Raw genomic sequence first — 21,843 nt, 5'->3', positions numbered from 1 at the left:
ACACAAATTGACTCACATCTGTGCATTGTCCTTCACCTTCTTTGTACTAAGTTTCACCAAAGACTTATACTTATAAGTCTTATACTTATAAGTCTTATAGTCTTTGGTTTCACTAAAATGTGACGATCAATACTTGAGATACATGTACCAGCGAAAGTGCTTAAAGTTGACTAATTATTATTCTAATTAGGAGACTAATATGCATGGATTTTACACAAAACTTGTCTATCCCTATATACATTGAAATACTGGGGGAACAGACAGACATACATGTACATACATACATCCAAAAACAATTATATTTTTAAAACACATTCATCTCATCCTACCATCAATCTAATTTTACCTCCATTTGTGCTTGCAAAAATCTCAAAGTACAAAATCAATTAGGACTACTTACCTGAGATATTGTAAGACCTTGGAATTTCACATAGTGATTCAATAATTTTTGTGCAGTGTTTTTGGCTTCATTTGATAACTCGGTTACAGATGTGACTTTGGATTTATCATCAACCATAAATTGTTCATTAGCACAGGAAAGCTGCAACAAATGATAACATATTAAGCATTTTACATGTGTGGCATCAATACATGTGTGGCATCAATACATGTGTGGCATCAATACATGTGTGGCATCAATACATGTGTGGCATCAATACATGTGTGGCATCAATACATGTGTGGCATCAATACATGTGTGGCATCAACAAGAGGAGCCCTACTGGCTGCATGGATGTGGAAGAAATTTAGGCAGAGGGTTCTTCGAACTCGGCTATTCACATACCCACCAAAATGACTATTTTGAACTGTAGGCATTAATCAGCGATTCTGCCAATGACAGAGATAGAATCTAGGTCAGGGGAAGCCCCATGACCCCATGATTCTTTTCCCTTACGTCACAAACCATGTGACCGAGCCCATATGGCGGCGCCATTACGGCTGGATATCCACTCTGATCGAAACAGTTCTGCATGAGGGCATAGGTCGAAAAGGTGAAACCTGGGAGCTTCCAGGGAGTGCTGATGGTATAGAAATCTGTCTGCAAAAAATGCTGAGACTGACTTATCGCCTATGCACAGGGACCCTTGTGGTTGTTTGGGCTGGGTCAGCAAACCAAGTCTGACGCGCTACGACGGGACCCAATCTAAAGAGACCCTTCTCAGTGGATTGTCTCTGAGGTAGTAGTTGATAAAAACGTTCTGCGTTCTCCAGAAGCCTGCCCTCAGTGTGTGTTCGAGGGGGCGCCTGACGCTAGCACTAGAGAGTTGAAGTATTATAGACCTCTAATACAGTCGCAGTAATCCACCTGGTGATGGAAGTTGAAGAGGCCGGCCTATCCTGCCTGCCAGGTATCCAATATTGGATGTTCCAAAGTCCAGCAATAATCTAGTAAGTAATACGTACCAGGTATACAATAGTGGATATTCCACAGTCCAGCAATAATCTAGTAAGTAATACTTACCAGGTATCCAATAGTGGATGTCACAAAGTCCAGCAATAATCTAGTAAGTAATACTTACCAGGTATCCAACTACTGTATGAATCTGATTAAAATCTGATGTAACAAAAGTAATAAAAAATAAAATTAAAATAAGTTTATAGCCAAAATACACTACATCAGATTTTAATCAGATTGCCACTGTATTAAAGCGACGGCGTGCAAAGTCTTTCGGCCGGAGTTGAGACAAGGCATATCATGTACGTGTCACAAAAACGATGCGAAAATCCGATCTTACACCGTCAAACTTACCCCAGAACAACGACAAAACTTGTCAGTCATACTGTCACAAAACTTTGGTTATACCAAAGGTATCCAGGTCAGATGTTGGAACTGAGGTCGCTGTGCCGGTCGCCGTACATGATACACTGCGTCCCGCCGCGTCTCAAATTTCGGTCGAAACAAGTACCGCTGAACGTCAAATATCCACAGTTACAAGTAGTATGATGAGTCAAAAAACCGGTTTATTTCACAACTGTACTTTCAATGGGCAAATTACAGTCCAAATTGTACAAAAACCGGAATGAAAACGTGGAAAATCCGTTGTTTAAATGATCCAAACTGTTCACGACCCTGTATTTCAAATCGCGTTGTGCGTCAGTAAAAGGTCAGAAAGGCCATCCTTTGTTATGCTAATTTGTGTGTTTACGCTGCTCCATTCAACGTGGGTATGTTTCTTTTTCATGTGGAATAAAAATTAGCTTGTATTCAATTTGAACTGTGTTGCACTTGTAATTTTTGTATGCATTCAGCGTACAACTACATACTATTCTTATAAATATTCATGTTCAAGGGCCATAACCATGATTTTTTAGTAGATGAAAGTAAACTCTTTTTTTACTAGTTTTATCGAATTGTCAATATACTGGTATAATATAATAGCAATAACCCCCGCCGAAGTTGGGTATACCACTTGATATTGCACAATTCACTCCATATATGCACTCGCCTGCGGCTCGTGCATATATGTCGTGAATTGTGCAATATCTCGTGGTATACCCGCCTTCGGCGGGGGTTATTGCTTAAATACTTACCAGGTATCCAATAGTGGATGTTCCAAAGTCCAGCAATAATCTAGTAAGTAATACTTACCAGGTATCCAATAGTGAATGTTACAAAGTCCAGCAATAATCTAGTAAGTAATACTTACCAGGTATCCAATAGTGGATGTTCCAAAGTCCAGCAATAATCTAGATAATAACAATAGCAATGCTGGAGGCGCCGAACTCTTATCACCACTACCATCACACAGATCCTAAAACCAAGATATTATCACAAGTAAGATTGATTTAAAACTTTATTCAAGTGTAAAATATGTTCAGTATACTGTAGAATACTTTATTTTCGCTTGGAATTTATTTTTGCTATTTTCGCTGAAGGGATGTTTCCGTGAAAATAAAATCCAGCGAATATATCTTTTTTCCTATATTTCACATTAAACGCATCAAAAATCAGTGAAAATAAATTCCATACAAAATGCCCAAAAAGCCTTTTCAGCGAAAATTAATTCCAGCGAAAATAAAGTATTCCACAGTAATATGTAGATCACACACCTGTGCTATTGAATTAATGTGTCTTATGAAGCCAACAACCAATCCTTCTCGTACATCTCTGTTACAGAACGAACCACGGAAATAGGGAGTATGGGCAAAAGTGATGTCATTGGCAATAAAGGCCTGTAAAGGAAAAGAAAAACTTAATTAACAGACCATTGAAATGTCAGCCTTGATATGCTTCTTTTTGATCAAGTGCATTGATCAAGTTTGAGCCAACTTTAGTCAAAATGCAAAAAACAACAACAGGACATACATGAGGCACCCAAGATATAAAAACATCATACCAAGTTTAAACAAATCAAGTATGTCCAAAAATGTGCATTTGTTTCTTTTTAAATGGCTGCCAGTCGACCAGCTTTGATTGGAATGTGACATAGACCAAATTTCATTGATGTGATAAAATACATTCACCTGTGGACTAAGTTTGAACCTACCTGGGCAGTAAAAATTTGAGATATAAGCAGAATTGAGCAAGAACAGATGAAAACTGGCTGCCGGTCAACAACCTTAGATTGGATGAACACAGATGAACTTTCATTGATGTTCTAGAATACAATTGTCTGTGCACTGAGTTTGATCCTAACCAGGCAGCGACAACATAATTGTCCTTGAAAACTTAAATTCAATGAAAACATCTTTTCCTAATAGGGCAAAGGTCAAAATAATTTCTAGAATTGGCATGAGTTAATGAATGTGAATAGCCTGCAAATGTGACAAAGAACAAACATAATTAAACCAAGCTTTATTTTCATCAAAAATCTTTAAATCAGTTACACAGATTGGCACTGTAAAATGATCAGATCTGTATTTGAAACAAAATTACAGCTGTTAATTAGGAGATCCAAGTCAATATAAACTGAGATTAGTTCATACTTACTTGTAAGTTGGCTAACACTTGTTTCAGTTGATCAACTATTGACAAAGCCATGGTATTTAGGAGATCTGACAGATTTGTTCCATCTTGTTTAGCAAGTAATCTTGGAGCACACAAAGACTGTCTGGCATCAGTAAGTGTGTCTGTAAGTATAATGGTGATGTTGTACATGTATGCCTTCTTTCACTCACTTGTTAGAAAAACCCTATATTAAGGCACTAGATTTTAAGTTTCAGTTGTGAAGTTTAAATTGTATTGTCAGCAAAATTTTGAAGGTTTAGGCATGTCATATGTGTACTGTTATAAATGTAACAGCCACGGTACTCGCAAGATCATAAGTTTCTTGCCAACAGTGAAACACCGAGCAATTCAGTGGATTAGATTTATTAGACCATATTTAATGAGCATAGCCTAGTAAGCATCAATAAAGACTATTCATCTTCCATGGGACAGTTGTGGTTTGTTATTTGTAGTGTATACATTAGCTCTTGGTGCAGAGTTTAGAATTTAAACAGCTTATACATAACATAAACGTAACTATAACAACCTTGCCCATCAAAAATCTAGATCAAAAAAGAAATGAATTGATAGATACAAACAAATGATACTGACATGATCTTTTCCTTGCATGACAAAAGATCGCATTTCAAAGGTTGTGTTTCTAGCACACACCTGAAGTGGAATTCAAACAGCAATGCATGATGGGATTCATTGTAGAAGACAAAAAATAACTTAAAGTGCCTGTGAAATGGCTGCTATTTTCACGCATAAAATTATCCATTGATACATAAATATTATTAATTTTCATGTTTCTAAGCATGAATTATTTTTTTAAGTGAAAAAATGTGTTTTAAACTCAATCTACGGCAACTTTATTTTTGTGTATTTTAAAACGAGACTCCTCATTAGCTTCTTATTTGCATACAGAAATTCCCCTTGTGACGTCAGAAGGGGAAGTCGCATGGCAGCTTGCACTGCCGATACGTGTAAATATGGCAAATTTCTTGCGCAGTTTTCTCGTCTTTGACTAAATTATCACTTATGTACTTGTTCGTCGAAGAGGAAAGGACCATAATAAACACATATAATCAATTTTTGTTGCATGGGGTTGAGTTAGATGCGAAATATGTCCGTTCTGTTGTAGCTGGTCACCGTGATCGTCACCGGCGCACGTTTGTACACTGTCGCTGGACAAAATAGGTTACTAGGCACATCACTACACTGTTTTATTTCATGGATCGTCTGAGTAAAACTTTCAAAATTAAAATAAAAGAGAACATATTTTGACATTCTAAACATTAGACTATAGTGATCACTAAAAAATAATTTAAAAAATGACAAATCACAGTTACTAAATAAATGACAGCAGCGTGGAAATAAATTGAAATTTTGTTGAAATAGGTGAACGCGTCGGGTCACGACGAGGGCAAGTGCGTTAAAAGCGGCGTTTAATTGGATAACAAAAATAATCGAGATCGACACACATACAGATAAATTCAGAGTGGATTCGAGTTAGCATGATCCATGGCGTAATTGTCATAATTATAACATCATATTAAAACTTTATTTAGTGGAAACACATTGACCAAGCCCGGATTCTTATTTCATAAATTATTACGCAGATCAAGCTGCAAGCATGGATGTAAAAAAAGAACAGAGGTGTGAATTCGACATTCAACACCAATCACCAAACGATTCAGAAACTTTTAGCCTTCGAAAATGAAAACAATTAGCAGTGTGTAAGGGCTGTGTAATTTCCTGTTGTCCGACGCTTCGTTTTCGTGTCACTGTCAAAATTATTGCTACTCTTTACTTAACAGGGACTAAACGATAATCAAGATCTCAAAAACAGTCAACTCATTTGAAACACTTGCCGCCTCTCTCTCTCTTCTGAAATTCGCCTTGGTGATTATGGTCCGGAATCTATTTCTTTCAAAAGTGTTGTGCCAGGTTTATGTTGTCGGCGTTTCTCTTTAAACCTAGTTGTTTTTTTCATGGACGAGGACAGTTTTTCCAAAAAAAAAAAAAGCTGAGGTTAAGTGGCTTTCGTCCACTGATGCATGGAAGGTCCATGACTGATGTCGCACTTTCGGATCGATTAGAAACGTGTAAATACTTACACTATGACTATACGTCTACCGTTTCAGGATAGGTGGCCGTGGCTACAACACGAGAAACATCTCAAATTTACTTGGATACGAGTAATCATTTTCAGCAAAAAAATCAATAACTGCCCATTTCAGTGGGACACAGATCTAAAATGGGAAACGTGAAGGTGGACATTGCACAGGCACTTTAAGTTAATAAATGATGCAATGTGCCAGCTTTTGATCAGTATAACTTGTGAATGCCATAACTTTCAGAAATAATTTTTGGCCAAGTTACTAAATCAGTTTTGCTGACAATGCAAAACTTAAAATTTCCATCTTATTTTCATATGAATTGTAATCACACAGTTATTCTCAAATAAAAGCTTTACTAATGCATATTCAATAAATGCATATGAATAACATGACATACCAGCAAAGTGTTGTTGTATTTTACAGATATAGTGATGTACTCTATCCTTGGCAGCCTTGGAAACAATATCAGTTCCTTGCTCCATTATATTGCATTCTGGTAACAATCTATTAATGGCTTGTAACCTACGATGAAACCTATCCATGGCTCTCACTAAGATGGTATTATCACCAGTCTTCTTCTGTGAATTCAAAACAAAATTGACTAATTTGCCATGATACGGTGTTACACTAGGTATAAGGCCTTCTCTCCCACAATGTTATATTCACTATGGTGTTACTTCAGTCATGGAAGGTACTAAAGGAAGGAGCCACCACGCTATTGTTTTAGCTTTACCCTATGATCCTTTGTCAATGTTTGGTCACAAACATTTGTTCTTGTTAGCTTTTGGCATCTTCTTACAATAGGGTACGCTAATTTCGAGCATGTCCGGTAGCAATAGACGAACTGCGCATGCACAAGATTGAAAATGACGTCTAGTTGGAATGTTGTTGTTTCCAGAGATCTTGGCGAATTTTAATGGACAATTGGCAGATATAACATCGATTGAAGAAGAACTGAACTATCATGAATCTTTTTGTATGTGTAATGATGATGAGACATATTCAATGATTGACTGTGACAATAAAGATTACATTATTAAATGGGACCATCGTCAGTGCGTGGGTTTGACTATTTGAAATTTTCTTCTAACGGGCATTGGCGAACACCAAAAGAAAAGATATTTCCGAAAGAAGAGCATGCCTAGACACTTTCTCTGAGATAATATTTTTTAGGAGTTCTTAGGAATTTTTGTTGTAGACGCTCGAAATCTTGTTTATGTTACAATTGCTAATAATGAAAACATGTGAAATCTGTGAAATCAACGTTTTCTGTTTGTGAAATGCGTATTTTGACCTTTCACACCTAAACAAACCGAGTGCGCATGTGTGATGAACGTGGTTTCATAATGCGCATATATTTTATGGTCACATTAAAAATCGGTGAGGTTATATCATACTCAGCTAACTCGTTACTTGTGTAAACAATCGCAAACTATCATCAACATCAAAAATGAGCTAGACAATGTCCTTCTCTGGATTAACTTGAGTCAACTTGTCAATTTGCCATGATGTAACATTAGAGTCTATCCCTCCAATCATACATGTATTAAGGTAGCGAGAAGGGAAATTTTCACTTTTTTCTTGATTTTTCAAAAATTGATAAAACGGTTACTTTAGACCTTGATACATCACCCCAGGTTTACAAAAGATCGAAATTACGAATAGCGTTGCTCAAATTAGTGTTTTAAAACACTAGCAGAAAAGACTACAACTGCCGTTTCGTGGATATTTGCATAGTGTTTATCTTTGGAAGGAATTAAATGATAACATCTTATCTGTATACTCTGTTGTTGACGATTCTGATATAACGGGTGATAAGCTTCCAGTTGCAAACAATGCGTGTTTATCTAACGTCCATTGTCACCATTATTGTCAGTCGAGACTTCGTCGGAGAAACATGGTCATACAGTACTCTTTTCGCCCAACCTTCCGCTTTTACATCGACCGCTTATCGCTTAATTTCCGACCACGCGGTCTTGTCTGACCGGAAACCGACCGCATTTTAATCGCGTTTTTTTTTCTGCTCGCTCGCTCATTGAAAACATTGACCGCTCGCCCAAACACTGAAAACTGGCACATGGGTGGTCGAAATGGTGGTTTTGATAGTAAAGTGTGAACATACAACTAGTATTAACTATTATTACATTCTGAACGACACTTCAAATCTAATAGCTGTATTACACTTGTATCGTGAAAGCAACTGAACTGGGACTTCTTGTTACGTGTTTTGGGTGCTTGTTCTAGATGTAATATTTTTATTTTTATTTTAATGAGACAGTTACGTGAAAAAAAGCCTAGGTAACTCCTTTTGACAGAGCAGAGAAACGAGGAAATGTTAGTGATTAATTCCAAAAATAACGATATCGAATCCACATCGGTCCACGTCTGGTAAAATTTGACATTCAATTTTTAAAATTAAGTCACGATCATTGAATGAGCTCGGTCTATACCGTATACGTACCGCAAAAGTGTTCCCACACAAAATATTTTCGACTAAAAACGGCCACATGCCCTGAAAAAATCGAACAGAGCTTGACATGTATGAATAATTTATTGGGCTTAAATGAAAAACGTGTCAAATTTAGTTATAGCCATAACTATTTGGTGGCCAGTCGATGAACAATTCAAAGTCCTTCAGGGCTGAAAATCATCGACGCTACTCTGGTTTACTTTATTTCACAACTTGCAGAGAAAACTGATTCGCGTGAGCTCTAATGTATCTTAGCCTAGTATTTTCTTTTTGAACTAAGGTCAAATTCCATCAGTTTGTCAAAATATATGTTTTTCAGCGAATAATTTTGAAGCCTGTCACAGCACAAACAACTATGTGAATCGACGCCGGTGATTGGATTGTACGACGACCCTTCAATTAGCGTCAAATATGCTTTATTACAACATCATTGATTGGCTGAGAGTCACCTGATTGGAGCACGAACTGGGTCACAGAACCATATTTGTCCGTATAATCAACAGGACTTTGCAAAATAACCACACCCACATTTTCAATCATTTTTAGCGCGGAAGTTGCCAACAAATGTAAAAAAAATCGTGAATTTCATGGATGCGAATAAAATAAAGCAAGCGATTGATAAGGATGATTATTAATATTTTCCCCGATGCTCTTCGAATTTATATTTTTTTTATTTCAAGGTAAGAAATGGCTAGCTGAAGTTGCATCGTCTTCAATGCGGTTGTTTCACCGCGACCAACTCTAGCTCTGTTTTGGGCATGGTTTAGTTTTGCGATGTAAAATAAAATATATATTAAAATAATAATACTTGATTAATTATTTGGGGTTTCAGCCCACAAATTACGGACATGATCTCCATGAATTACGGTCAATGTTTGTCTTCTCTCGGCTGATTGTCACGGTGTTGATCGACGCCCTTCCTAAGAACTCAGTATGGAGAAACCAACGGGGATCGACATTCCAAACAAACAATCGAAATTATCAACGAAAGACGAGATTTTTCTAGATATTTACAAACATACTGTCATGGCAAACATATGTAAAATTAACAAATACACAAAGAGGTGTAATATTAGGTTTTATTTTAGGCTTAGAAATATTTTCTTTCACTCAGCCCATGCATGTAACTGCCATTTAGCTTTACGGTCCTTCAGCATCGGGGGAAAACAACAATAATTATACAAAACACATTGCGAAGACTCAACAATCAGGAAAGAACCCCCAGACAACCCTGTCGTACTTGTGTTGAAATACATTTTGTATTTCACGTCAGAATATTGTTTAAAATAAAATATTCAGTCCAAGCCAAATCGAGGTCAAAGGGTCAGGTTGCGTGCATATAATTATATATAGTTAAAACAAAAAGTATTTGAACTTTTGTCAGCTGTTTTTCATCTATAAAAACCAGAAAGACAATTATAAGACAATGTGAACCTCGGAAATTATTCTGTTAGTCCGAATTTTAAATGCGCGCGAGCGAGCAGGTGGGCGGTGATATTTCGGGGTTTGCGCGGTCGAAAATAAAGCGGAAATTGTCCGGTCGAATTCAACAAGCGGTCGCAAAAGCGAGAGAAAAAGGTGATTGGAAAGCGAAAGCGGGCGGGAGGTTGTGCGAAAGGAGTACTGTAACTTTGCACAACTTTCTTTTAAATCGTTTTATTTTCCAAGTCAATATTCTATTTTACTAATACATTTTTTTTCTAACGCAATGGCGAAGAAAAGAAAGAAAGTGTTGACAGACGAGGCAAAGAAAAATCTGCCACTCAGTGTCGCACTCTGACACAGCATTTTTTTTTCAAACATCGGCCATTTTGTTTCACCATGAAAACCGTTTTATTAGATGTCTTATCAGAGACACTTGAAGGATTAGCTTGTTTGTAAACTGTCAGCGTGTACAGTGGGACAGTAATGTTTGTCAGAGGATTATCCCACGTTGTTCGTTTGCATAACAATGGAAAACCCGAACGTTCCTGGAGTACGGACTCAAATGCCAGCAGTTTTCTTCATTTTTCAAGCTCGAGCTTGAAATTATTCATTATGTGACACTCTTTATGAGTTCTATGATATCAGTGGTTAATATGTTTGGCCATTTTTAGTGTATATTTATAATAATGCAGCAAATCTACAGTGTTTTATTAACCAAAACTGTTTTTCGCGTTTTTCTCGAGTTGAAGTTTTGATCGAGAACGACTCATTGGGACCGCCGCCAAATCAAGTGCGTTCGGACTAGGACATTCAAACTCGCAGTTATCGTTCAAAAGATAATGATGGTGCGAAATATGTCTGGGTTTTTAAAGAAAATGCTTTGTCACAGAATAATAGTCTGTTAAAGGTGCCAAGTATGAAATAATTTGGGGACAAAAAAACAAACCTGCATAGAAATCGGAATAATAGGTCTTTTGATTATCGGAGACGCATTTCAATGGACTTGATTGCGGACAATGCATAACTTAAATTTCACCAGGAAATTCCGCAGTGTGCTCTCGCAATCGCGTACTTAGTCATTTTTACAAGGTTCGCCATTTTTGATGTCACGTGATAATTATGTTAACAATGTCTGTCTAGTTTGTGCGAACTTGCACCTCTATACTTAGTCTTTTGATATATATAACCTAAATTACTGTTCTGAACGAGACAACAGACAGAGAATGTTTTATTTAAAAACGTCACAAAACCTTCTCGCTACCTTAACTATGGTATTGGCTATTACTCTCACCATTTCATATACGCTATGGTATTGGCTCTTCCTCATAAAATTCATAAATATAGAAAGTGAAAAACTCATGCAGCATGGTTGGTAGCTATGTGACCAGCTTTTAATACTGCTTGCTATGGTAATTCTCAATGATTTGATGTCATTTATATTTTCTCTCATGAATTACTCATATTTCATATAGGAATGAATTTCACAGTGAAATATTTTGACAGATACAATAAAAGGGATATGTAGTATTTTCTCTCAAGAATTACTCATATTTCATATAGGAATGAATTTCACAGTGAAATATTTTGACAGATACAATAAAATGGATATGTAGTTGCAAGAATCAATATAACTGATAACACTAAATTCTAATAATATTTACCTCAGCTTCAACTCGCTCTGTGACATAATTAAAATATAATTCCATTCTGGAGTTGACAAACTTTCCCAGTTTATCATGAGCAATCTTATCCAGTTCTTGCTGCTTACAATCCCTGAAGAAAAACAAAACATACATTTGTATTTAACACAACTATATATTATCTGTAGTAATGAAACACTAAGATTGATAATAGTGATTAGTAAAATGGGTTGAAGAATTAACATGAATATGTCTTGTTACGGCAATTTTGGTATAAAAATACAGCCCAGATAACTGCAACACTGCATACTGTGCCCTCTAATGAGACTAAAAGAATCATTTTTTTCAATTTGTATGCACTTATATTGGAGATCTAATAAAATATATAATATATCCACAATATTAATTCCAGTACAATCTCTGTAAATTCGTGATAAAAGCATGTGGGCGCATTCTCTAAAAGTTGGGGCATTACAAGGATGAATGTAGTACTCACGCTGTAGCTTGTCTGTTGACAAATAATTCTTTATAAGTTGCTATAACTAAACACATATTACTCAGGAATGTATTGCAACTGGTGTCAATGAACTCTAGAACATCCTACAATGGAGAACAACAAATCAGTGAAAGCGAGTACACTACCACCAGGCTGATATGTCATGCATGGGTCTATGATGCCTATAAAGGCTGATATGTCATACGTGGATCGATAGTGCCTATAAAGGCTGATATGTCATACATGGATCTATAGTGCCTATAAAGGCTAATATGTCATACATGGGTCTATAGTGCCTATAAAGGATGATATGTCATACGTGGGTCTATAGTGCCTATAAAGGCTGATATGTCATACATGGATCTATAGTGCCTATAAAGGCTGATATGTCATACATGGGTCTATGATGCCGATAAAGGCTGATATGTCATACATGGATCTATAGTGCCTATAAAGGCTAATATGTCATACATGGGTCTGTGATGCCTATAAAGGCTGATATGTCATACATGGATCTATAGTGCCTATAAAGGCTGATATGTCATACATGAATCTATAGTGCCTATAAAGGATGATATGTCATATGTGGGTCTATTGTGCCTATAAAGGCTGATATGTCATACATGGGTCTATGATGCCTATAAAGGCTGATATGTCATACATGGACCTATAGTGAATATAAAGGCTAATATGTCATACATGGGTCTATGATGCCTATAAAGGCTGATATGTCATACATGGATCTATAGTGCCTATAAAGGCTGATATGTCATACATGGATCTATAGTGCCTATAAAGGCTGATATGTCATACATGGATCTATAGTGCCTATAAAGGCTAATATGTCATACATGGGTCTATGATGCCTATAAAAACTGATATGCCATACATGGATCTATAGTGCCTATAAAGGATGATATGTCATACTTGGGTCTATAGTGCCTATAAAGGATGATATGTCATACGTGGGTCTATTGTGCCTATAAAGGCTGATAGTCATACATGGGTCTATGATGCCTATAAAGGCTGATATGTCATGCATGGATCTATAGTGCCTATAAAGGCTAATATGCCATACATGGGTCTATGATGCCTATAAAGGCTGATATGTCATACATGGATCTATAGTGTCTATAAAGGCTGATATGTCATACATGAATCTATAGTGCCTATAAAGGATGATATGTCATACGTGGGTCTATTGTGCCTATAAAGGCTGATATGTCATACATGGGTCTATGATGCCTATAAAGGCTGATATGTCATACATGGACCTATAGTGAATATAAAGGCTAATATGTCATACATGGGTCTATGATGCCTATAAAGGCTGATATGTCATACATGAATCTATAGTGCCTATAAAGGATGATATGTCATACGTGGGTCTATGATGCCTATAAAGGTTGATATGTCACACATTGGTCTATAGTGCCTATAAAGGTTAATATGTCATACATGGGTTTGGAGTGCCTATAAAGGCGGATATGTCACACATTGGTCTATAGTGCCTATAAAGACTAATATGTCATACATGGGTCTATAGTGCCAATAAAGGCAGATATGTCATACATGGGTCTATGATGCCTATAAAGGCTGATATGTCATACATGGATCTATAGTGCCTATAAAGGCTAATATGTCATACATTGGTCTATGATGCCAATAAAGGCAGATATGTCACACAGTAGTGCCTATAAAGACTAATATGTCATACATGGTTATATAGTGCCTATAAAGGCTAACATGTCATACATTGATCTATAGTGCCTAATATGTCATACATGGTTATATAGTGCCTATAAAGGCTGATATGTCATACATATATCTATAGTGTCTATAAAGGCTGATATGTCATACATTGGTCTATGATGCAAATAAAGGCTGATATGTCACACAGTAGTGCCTATAAAGGCTCATATGTAATACATGGGTATATAGTGCCTATAAAGACTAATATGTCATACATGGATCTATAGTGCCTATAAAGGCTGATATGTCATACATGGATCTATAGTGCCTATAAAGGCTGATATGTCATACATGGGTCTATGATGCCTATAAAGGCCGATATGTCACACATTGGTCTATAGTGCCTATAAAGGCTGATATGTCATACATGGGTCTATGATGCCTATAAAGGCTGATATGTCATACATGGATCTACAGTGCCTATAAAGGCTAACATGTCATACATGGGTCTATAGTGCCAATAAAGGCAGATATGTCATACTTGGGTCTATGATGCCTACATGTATAAAGGCTGATATGTCACACATTGGTCTATAGTGCCTATAAAGGCTAATATGTCATACATGGGTTTGGAGTGCCTATAAAGGCCGATATGTCACACATTGGTCTATAGTGCCTATAAAGGCTGATATGTCATACATGGGTCTATGATGCCTATAAAGGCTGATATGTCATACATGGATCTACAGTGCCTATAAAGGCTAACATGTCATACATGGGTCTATAGTGCCAATAAAGGCAGATATGTCATACTTGGGTCTATGATGCCTACATGTATAAAGGCTGATATGTCACACATTGGTCTATAGTGCCTATAAAGGCTAATATGTCATACATGGGTTTGGAGTGCCTATAAAGGCGGATATGTCACACATTGGTCTATAGTGCCTATAAAGACTAATATGTCATACATGGGTCTATAGTGCCAATAAAGGCAGATATGTCATACATGGGTCTATGATGCCTATAAAGGCTGATATGTCATACATGGATCTATAGTGCCTATAAAGGCTAATATGTCATACATTGGTCTATGATGCCAATAAAGGCTGATATGTCACACAGTAGTGCCTATAAAGACTAATATGTCATACATGGTTATATAGTGCCTATAAAGGCTAACATGTCATACATGGATCTATAGTGCCTATAAAGGCTGATATGTCATACATGGATCTATAGTGCCTATAAAGGCTGATATGTCATACATGGGTCTATGATGCCTATAAAGGCCGATATGTCACACATTGGTCTATAGTGCCTATAAAGGCTGATATGTCATACATGGATCTACAGTGCCTATAAAGGCTAACATGTCATGCATTGGTCTATGATGCCTATAAAGGCTGATATGTCACACATTGGTCTATAGTGCCTATGAAGGCTAATATGTCATACATGGGTCTATAATGCCTATAAAGGCTGATAAGTCATACATGGGTCTATAGTGTCTATAAAAGCTGATACGTTAAACATGGATCTATAGTGCCTATAAAGGCTAATATGTCATACATGTACATTGGTCTATGATGCCTATAAAGGCAGATATGTCACACATTGGTCTATAGTGCCTATAAAGGTTAATATGTCACACATGGGTCTATAGTGCATATAAAGGATGATATGTCATACATCGGTCTATGATGCCTATAAAGGATGATATGTCACACATGGGTCTATAGTGCATATAAAGGCTTACATGTCATACATTGGTCTATAGTGCCTATAAAGGCTGATGTCAAACATGGGTCTATAGTGCATATAAAGGCTGATATGTCACACATGGGTCTATAGTGCCTATAAAGGATGATATGTCATACATTGGTCTATAGTGCCTATAAAGGCTGATGTCAAACATGGGTCAATAGTGCCTATAAAGGCTTATATGTCACACATTGGTCTATAGTGCCTATAAAGGCTGACATGTCACACAAGGGTATATAGTGCATATAAAGGCTGATGTGTCATACATGGATCTATAGTGCCTATAAAGGCTGATATGTCATACTTGGGTCTATAGTGCCTATAAAGGCTGATAAGTCATACATGGGTCTATAATGTCTATAAAAGCTGATATGTCATAGATTGATCTATAGTGCCTATAAAGGATGATATGTCACACATTAGTCTATAGTGCCTATAAAGGCTGATATGTCACACATTGGCCTATAGTGCCTATAAAGGCTGATATATCACACATTGGCCTATAATGCCTATAAAGGCTGATATGTCATACTTGGGTCTATAGTGCCTATAAAGGCTGATATGTCATACATGGGTCTAGGATGCCTATAAAGGCTGATATGTCATACATGGATCTATAGTGCCTATAAAGGCTAATATGTCTTACATTGGTATATGATGCCTAGAAAGGCTGATATGTCACACATTGGTCTATAGTGCCTATAAAGGCTGATATGTCACACATTGGTCTATAGTGCCTATAAAGGCTAATATGTCATACATTGGTCTATAGTGCCTATAACGGCTGATATGTCATACATTGGTCTATAGTGCCTATAAAGGCTGATATGTCATACTTGGGTCTAGGATGCCTATAAAGGCTGATATGTCATACATGGATCTATAGTGCCTATAAAGGCTAACATGTCTTACATTGGTCTGTGATGCCTATAAAGGCTGATATGTCACACATTGGTCTACAATGCCTATAAACACTGATATGTCATACATGGATCTATAGTGCATATAAAGGCTGATATGTCACACATTGGTCTATAGTGCCTATAAAGGCTGATATGTCACACAAGGGTCTACAGTGCCTATAAAGGCTGATATGTCATACATGGATCTATAGTGCCTATAAAGGCTGATATGTCACACTTGGGTCTACAGTGCCTATAAAGGCTGATAAGTCATACATGGGTCTATAATGTCTATAAAAGCTGATGTCATACATTGATCTATAGTGCCTATAAAGGATGATATGTCACACATCGGTCTATAGTGCCTATAAAGGCTGATATGTCATACATGGGTTCATGATGCCTATAAAAGCTGATATGTTAAACATGGATCTATAGTGCCTATAAAGGCTGATATGTCATACATGGATCTATAGTGCATATAAAGGCTGATATGTCATACATGGATCTATAGTGCCTATAAAGGCTGATATGTCATACATGGATCTATAGTGCCTATAAAGGCTAATATGTCATACATTGGTCTATGATGCCTATAAAGGCTGATATGTCATACATGGGTCTATAGTGCCTATAAAGGCTAATATGTCATACATTGGTCTATAGTGCCTAAAAGGCTGATATGTCATACATTGGTCTATAGTGCCTATAAAGGCTGATATGTCATACTTGGGTTCATGATGCCTATAAGGCTGATATGTCATACATGGATCTATAGTGCCTATAAAGGCTAATATGTCATACATTGGTCTATGATGCATATAAAGGCTTATATGTCACACATTGGTCTATAGTGCCTATAAAGGCTGACATGTCACACAAGGGTCTATAGTGCATATAAAGGCTGATGTGTCATACATGGATCTATAGTGCCTATAAAGGCTGATATGTCATACTTGGGTCTATAGTGCCTATAAAGGCTGATAAGTCATACATGGGTCTATAATGTCTATAAAAGCTGATATGTCATACATTGATCTATAGTGCCTATAAAGGATGATATGTCACACATTAGTCTATAGTGCCTATAAAGGCTGATATGTCACATATTGGCCTATAGTGCCTATAAAGGCTGATATGTCATACTTGGGTCTATAGTGCCTATAAAGGCTGATATTTTCACACATTGGTCAATAGTGCCTATAAAGGCTGATATGTCATACATGGGTCTAGGATGCCTATAAAGGCTGATATGTCATACATGGATCTATAGTGCCTATAAAGGCTAATATGTCTTACATTGGTCTATGATGCCTATAAAGGCTGATATGTCACACATCGGTCTATAGTGCCTATAAAAGCTGATATGTCATACATGGATCTATAGTGCCTATAAAGGCTGATATGTCACACATTGGTCTATAGTGCCTATAAAGGCTAATATGTCATACATTGGTCTATAGTGCCTATAAAGGCTGATATGTCATACATTGGTCTATAGTGCCTATAAAGGCTGATATGTCATACTTGGGTCCAGGATGCCTATAAAGACTGATATGTCATACATGGATCTATAGTGCCTATAAAGGCTAATATGTCATACATTGGTCTATGATGCCTATAAAGGCTGATATGTCACACATTGGTGTATAATGCCTATAAAGGCTGATATGTCATACATGGGTCTATAGTGCCTATAAAGGCTGATATGTCACACATGGGTCTATAGTGCATATAATGGCTTATATGTCATACATTGGTCTATAGTGCCTATAAAGGCTGATATGTCAAACATTGGTCTATAGTGCCTATAAAGGCTGATATGTCATACTTGGGTCCAGGATGCCTATAAAGGCTGATATGTCATACATGGATCTGTAGTGCCTACAAAGGCTAATATGTCATACATTGGTCTATGATGCCTATAAAGGCTGATATGTCACACATTGGTGTATAATGCCTATAAAGGCTGATATGTCATACATGGGTCTATGATGCCTATAAAGGCTGATATGTCATACATGGATCTATAGTGCCTATAAAGGCTGATATGTCATACTTGGGTCAATAGTGCCTATTAAAGGCTGATATGTCATACAAGGGTCTATAGTGCCTATAAAGGCTGATATGTCATACATGGGTCTATAGTGTCTATAAAAGCTGATATATCATACATGGATCTATAGTGCCTTTAAAGAATGATATGTCACACATTGGTCTATAGTGCCTATAAAGGCTGATATGTCATACATGGGTTCATGATGCCTATAAAAGCTGATATGTTAAACATGGATCTATAGTGCCTATAAAAGCTAATATGTCATACATGTACATTGGTCTATGATGCCTATAAAGGCTGATAAGTCATACATGGGTCTATAATGTCTATAAAAGCTGATATGTCATACATTGATCTATAGTGCCTATAAAGGATGATATGTCACACATTAGTCTATAGTGCCTATAAAGGCTGATATGTCACACATGGGGCTATAATGCCTATAAAGGCTATGTCATACATGGGTCTATAGTGACATGTCTCCATCTACATCGTCTAAATAAAGTATAATATTTATTCTCTTATTGATATTGCATGACTTTACCATTGGTATATTTCGTAATGCTTGTTCAATTTCTTTGCTGTCTGTTGTAGGAAGATTAGGCGAACCTTCTCGCTTTAATTGCAACTGAGCTTCCATTTCTGCCAAATCTTCATCCAACTTCTGCTGCGAACTGAAATAGTTTTTAGGAATAATTACTTAATTGCAAGATTCTGTATACTACTTTATAGCAAACTAGGAACCTGATGAGAACAGTTCAGAAGAGTAATAGTCAGGAAAACGGTACTAGAAATAAGATAGATAATTCCAGTATCAGCCCTGTCAATCATTGTGTTATATCATGTTTACTTACAATATGTGCCAAATAACGGCTTAGTCTTTTTCACAAAACAAAACCCTAACTCGCATTTTTTTCATTGGCCTAATAATATCTGAGAAAATTTCACACTGCGAAACACAAAATGAATAGCGTCATCAGTGTTCAACAATTCAAAAATGGCTGTCACGTCATGTCAGAACAAACAAATCAAGCTGCAAAGTGGGCGGAAAAGAGGTGGAAACTAAATATTCTTGACAAATTTATTTCTGTGACGTGGCGATGTTTGAAGTCGCTCAAAATTTAAGGTTAAGGTTAGGGTTAGGGTTTCGTTTCGTGGAAAAAGACTAAGCCCCAAATAACAAATATAAATGAATGCTATGCTACAGTTGTTTTGAGAGACGTAACTTACTGAGACAGGAATTCATCACAAAGTTCATCTGCTGGTTCTTTGAGCTGCATCAGAAGATCCACACATTCAGCCAGCTGTTTAGGTGTAGACTGAAATACAAAAAGAATCTGCAGATGATATAACTATACCAAGCTGTCAGAAAGCTGGTGAAACATATTTGAATACATGTATGTCAATTTCAGACAAACACATTACAGTTTGAACATTTCATACTTCATAAATTGGTGGTATTACTGACTTACCAACAATTCACCTTCCCTTCCCTGCACTGGAAGACAAGACACTTACTCTTGGTAATTGTTAATTTTGTTCAGCGAGAATGTTGTGCTTTTATTTCTGTTTCCTAGTTGATTTATGTTATAATTTGGTTTCAGTCTAACATGTATGGTTTAATTAGCAAGTTTGATTGTATTAGAACCCTGTGTGATAATACAACATTGGGCTTTAGATATGTCAGTAAAGATAATATTATTACTAGCTGTTCTCAATAATGCTTATCAATAATGTGTTACTGTAGAATACTTTATTTTAGCTAGAATTAATTTTCGCTGAAAAAACTTTTTAAGTATTTTGTATGGAATTTATTTTCACTGATTTTTGACAAGTTGAATCTAAAACATAGGAAAAATATATATTCGCTGGATTTTATTTTCACTGAATCATCTCTTCAGCGAAAATATCGATAATTAATTCCAAGCAAAAATAAAGTAATCCACAGTATTTATTTATAATAATTATGAAATGCTACCCCAGACCATTGTATAGGAGTCAAGCTGTAATCTTGTGTGGGGAATAGTGATACAATGAGAACAAATGATCTTTAATCCATAATATTCATTTCCTGTGAATATCATATGCATACATGTATGCCTTGGAATTAGTCACATGCTTCGCAAACAATATATCAATAGGTTAATGGTCATGATCATAATTGTCTGTCCACACATTCCAGAATATTAGAAATACATAAACAACCTTCAATGAAGAAATTCTGCTTATTTGTTTGTTTTAACAGAAATAAACACTACTCATTCAAATGTCCAAAGAAATGAAAAACAAATTGATGTTCACATGTACACTGTAACACTCAAACAGACTCAAAAAGGTTCATCCACACCTGACCACCTGAACTCTGTAAAAACTCTGGCACCTTACTACAATATAAGGCACATCTACAGATGTTTGACACAACTCACATGATCTTTGAGGTTGACTTCAGGTTTACTGGTACTATGACGTCGATATCGCCATGTTGGAGTCTCAGGATCATCCTCAAACCACTACAAACAGTAGTTAGTTTTTATAGTGTTTACATATTACGAAATTGTTGGTTAAATTACTATGCAAGTTTGTCATGCCAAGATGCTTAGATTAGACTATACTCATCCACAGTCTTCCATGCATGCATGAAAACTACACATGATCCACTCAGCATACATACTCATACAATGGATAATTGTATAATAATATACTCAACAGCATTTTTTTAAGATGTCTTCTTAGTAATAAGATTATCAAATCGATTGCAAAATGATGGGTTTAAATGAATTAAAGCAGCTTGCTTTTTTAATGAATGTTAATTTATTATTTTAATCATTCTAGAAAAACAGGAAAGGGCATTATTTACATGCAGTATGAGTAAGTTTGCTACCATGGTAACTGAGAACAACCTGTACAGAAATAAATTACTAGCAGTATGCACATGTAAAATGAAAATGAGGTATTTGAATCTCAGATGATAACATTGCATGTACCAAATTGTGTCCACATTCCCCAATCATACAATATTTGGTGGTCATACAACATTTTGGTGGAGCTTTGTCACTTATTCTAATAATATACAATAATGTACTGTTTATAATTTCAATTAATTCAATTTAAATTTGGTATAATTTTATTTCAAAATTTCTTCTAGTATTTCATTTCCAATTTAAATTCAAAGCAGAATAATTTCATCTCCATTCAAAGCAGAATAATTTCATTTCCAATTCAAACCAGAATAATTTTATTTCCAATTCAACCAGAATAATTTCATTCCCAATTCAAACCAGAATAATTTCATCTCCAATTCAAACCAGAATACATGTAATTTTATTTGCAATTCAAAGCAGAAT

The 21,843-nt window shown here is 36.2% G+C and overlaps 1 protein-coding gene across 2 annotated transcripts in view; it reads right to left on the bottom strand.

Moving 5' to 3' along the window:
• Nucleotides 1–21,843, bottom strand: part of LOC100378509 (vacuolar protein sorting-associated protein 51 homolog) — a 109,633-nt gene that overhangs the window by 63,129 nt on the left and 24,661 nt on the right. Inside the window, exons 7-16 of one of the 2 annotated variants that reach the window (XM_085504153.1) lie at nt 20,926–21,009; nt 19,730–19,818; nt 19,044–19,173; nt 12,083–12,186; nt 11,608–11,719; nt 6,449–6,629; nt 3,932–4,071; nt 3,052–3,174; nt 2,649–2,753; nt 401–541 (exon numbers count right to left, since the gene is read on the bottom strand). In XM_085504153.1, coding sequence (XP_085360279.1) covers nt 401–541; nt 2,649–2,753; nt 3,052–3,174; nt 3,932–4,071; nt 6,449–6,629; nt 11,608–11,719; nt 12,083–12,186; nt 19,044–19,173; nt 19,730–19,818; nt 20,926–21,009 — 1,209 coding nt within the window. The remainder of the gene's footprint in view (nt 1–400; nt 542–2,648; nt 2,754–3,051; nt 3,175–3,931; nt 4,072–6,448; nt 6,630–11,607; nt 11,720–12,082; nt 12,187–19,043; nt 19,174–19,729; nt 19,819–20,925; nt 21,010–21,843) is intronic. The other variant, XM_085504154.1, reaches the window with a different exon arrangement.

The sequence above is a fragment of the Saccoglossus kowalevskii genome, chromosome 10 (assembly GCF_978046115.1).
Source record: "Saccoglossus kowalevskii chromosome 10, keSacKowa6.1, whole genome shotgun sequence".
Taxonomy (NCBI): domain Eukaryota; kingdom Metazoa; phylum Hemichordata; class Enteropneusta; family Harrimaniidae; genus Saccoglossus; species Saccoglossus kowalevskii.
The sequence above is the reverse complement of the archived record's forward strand: the minus strand, read 5'-3'. Positions and strand labels throughout refer to the sequence as shown.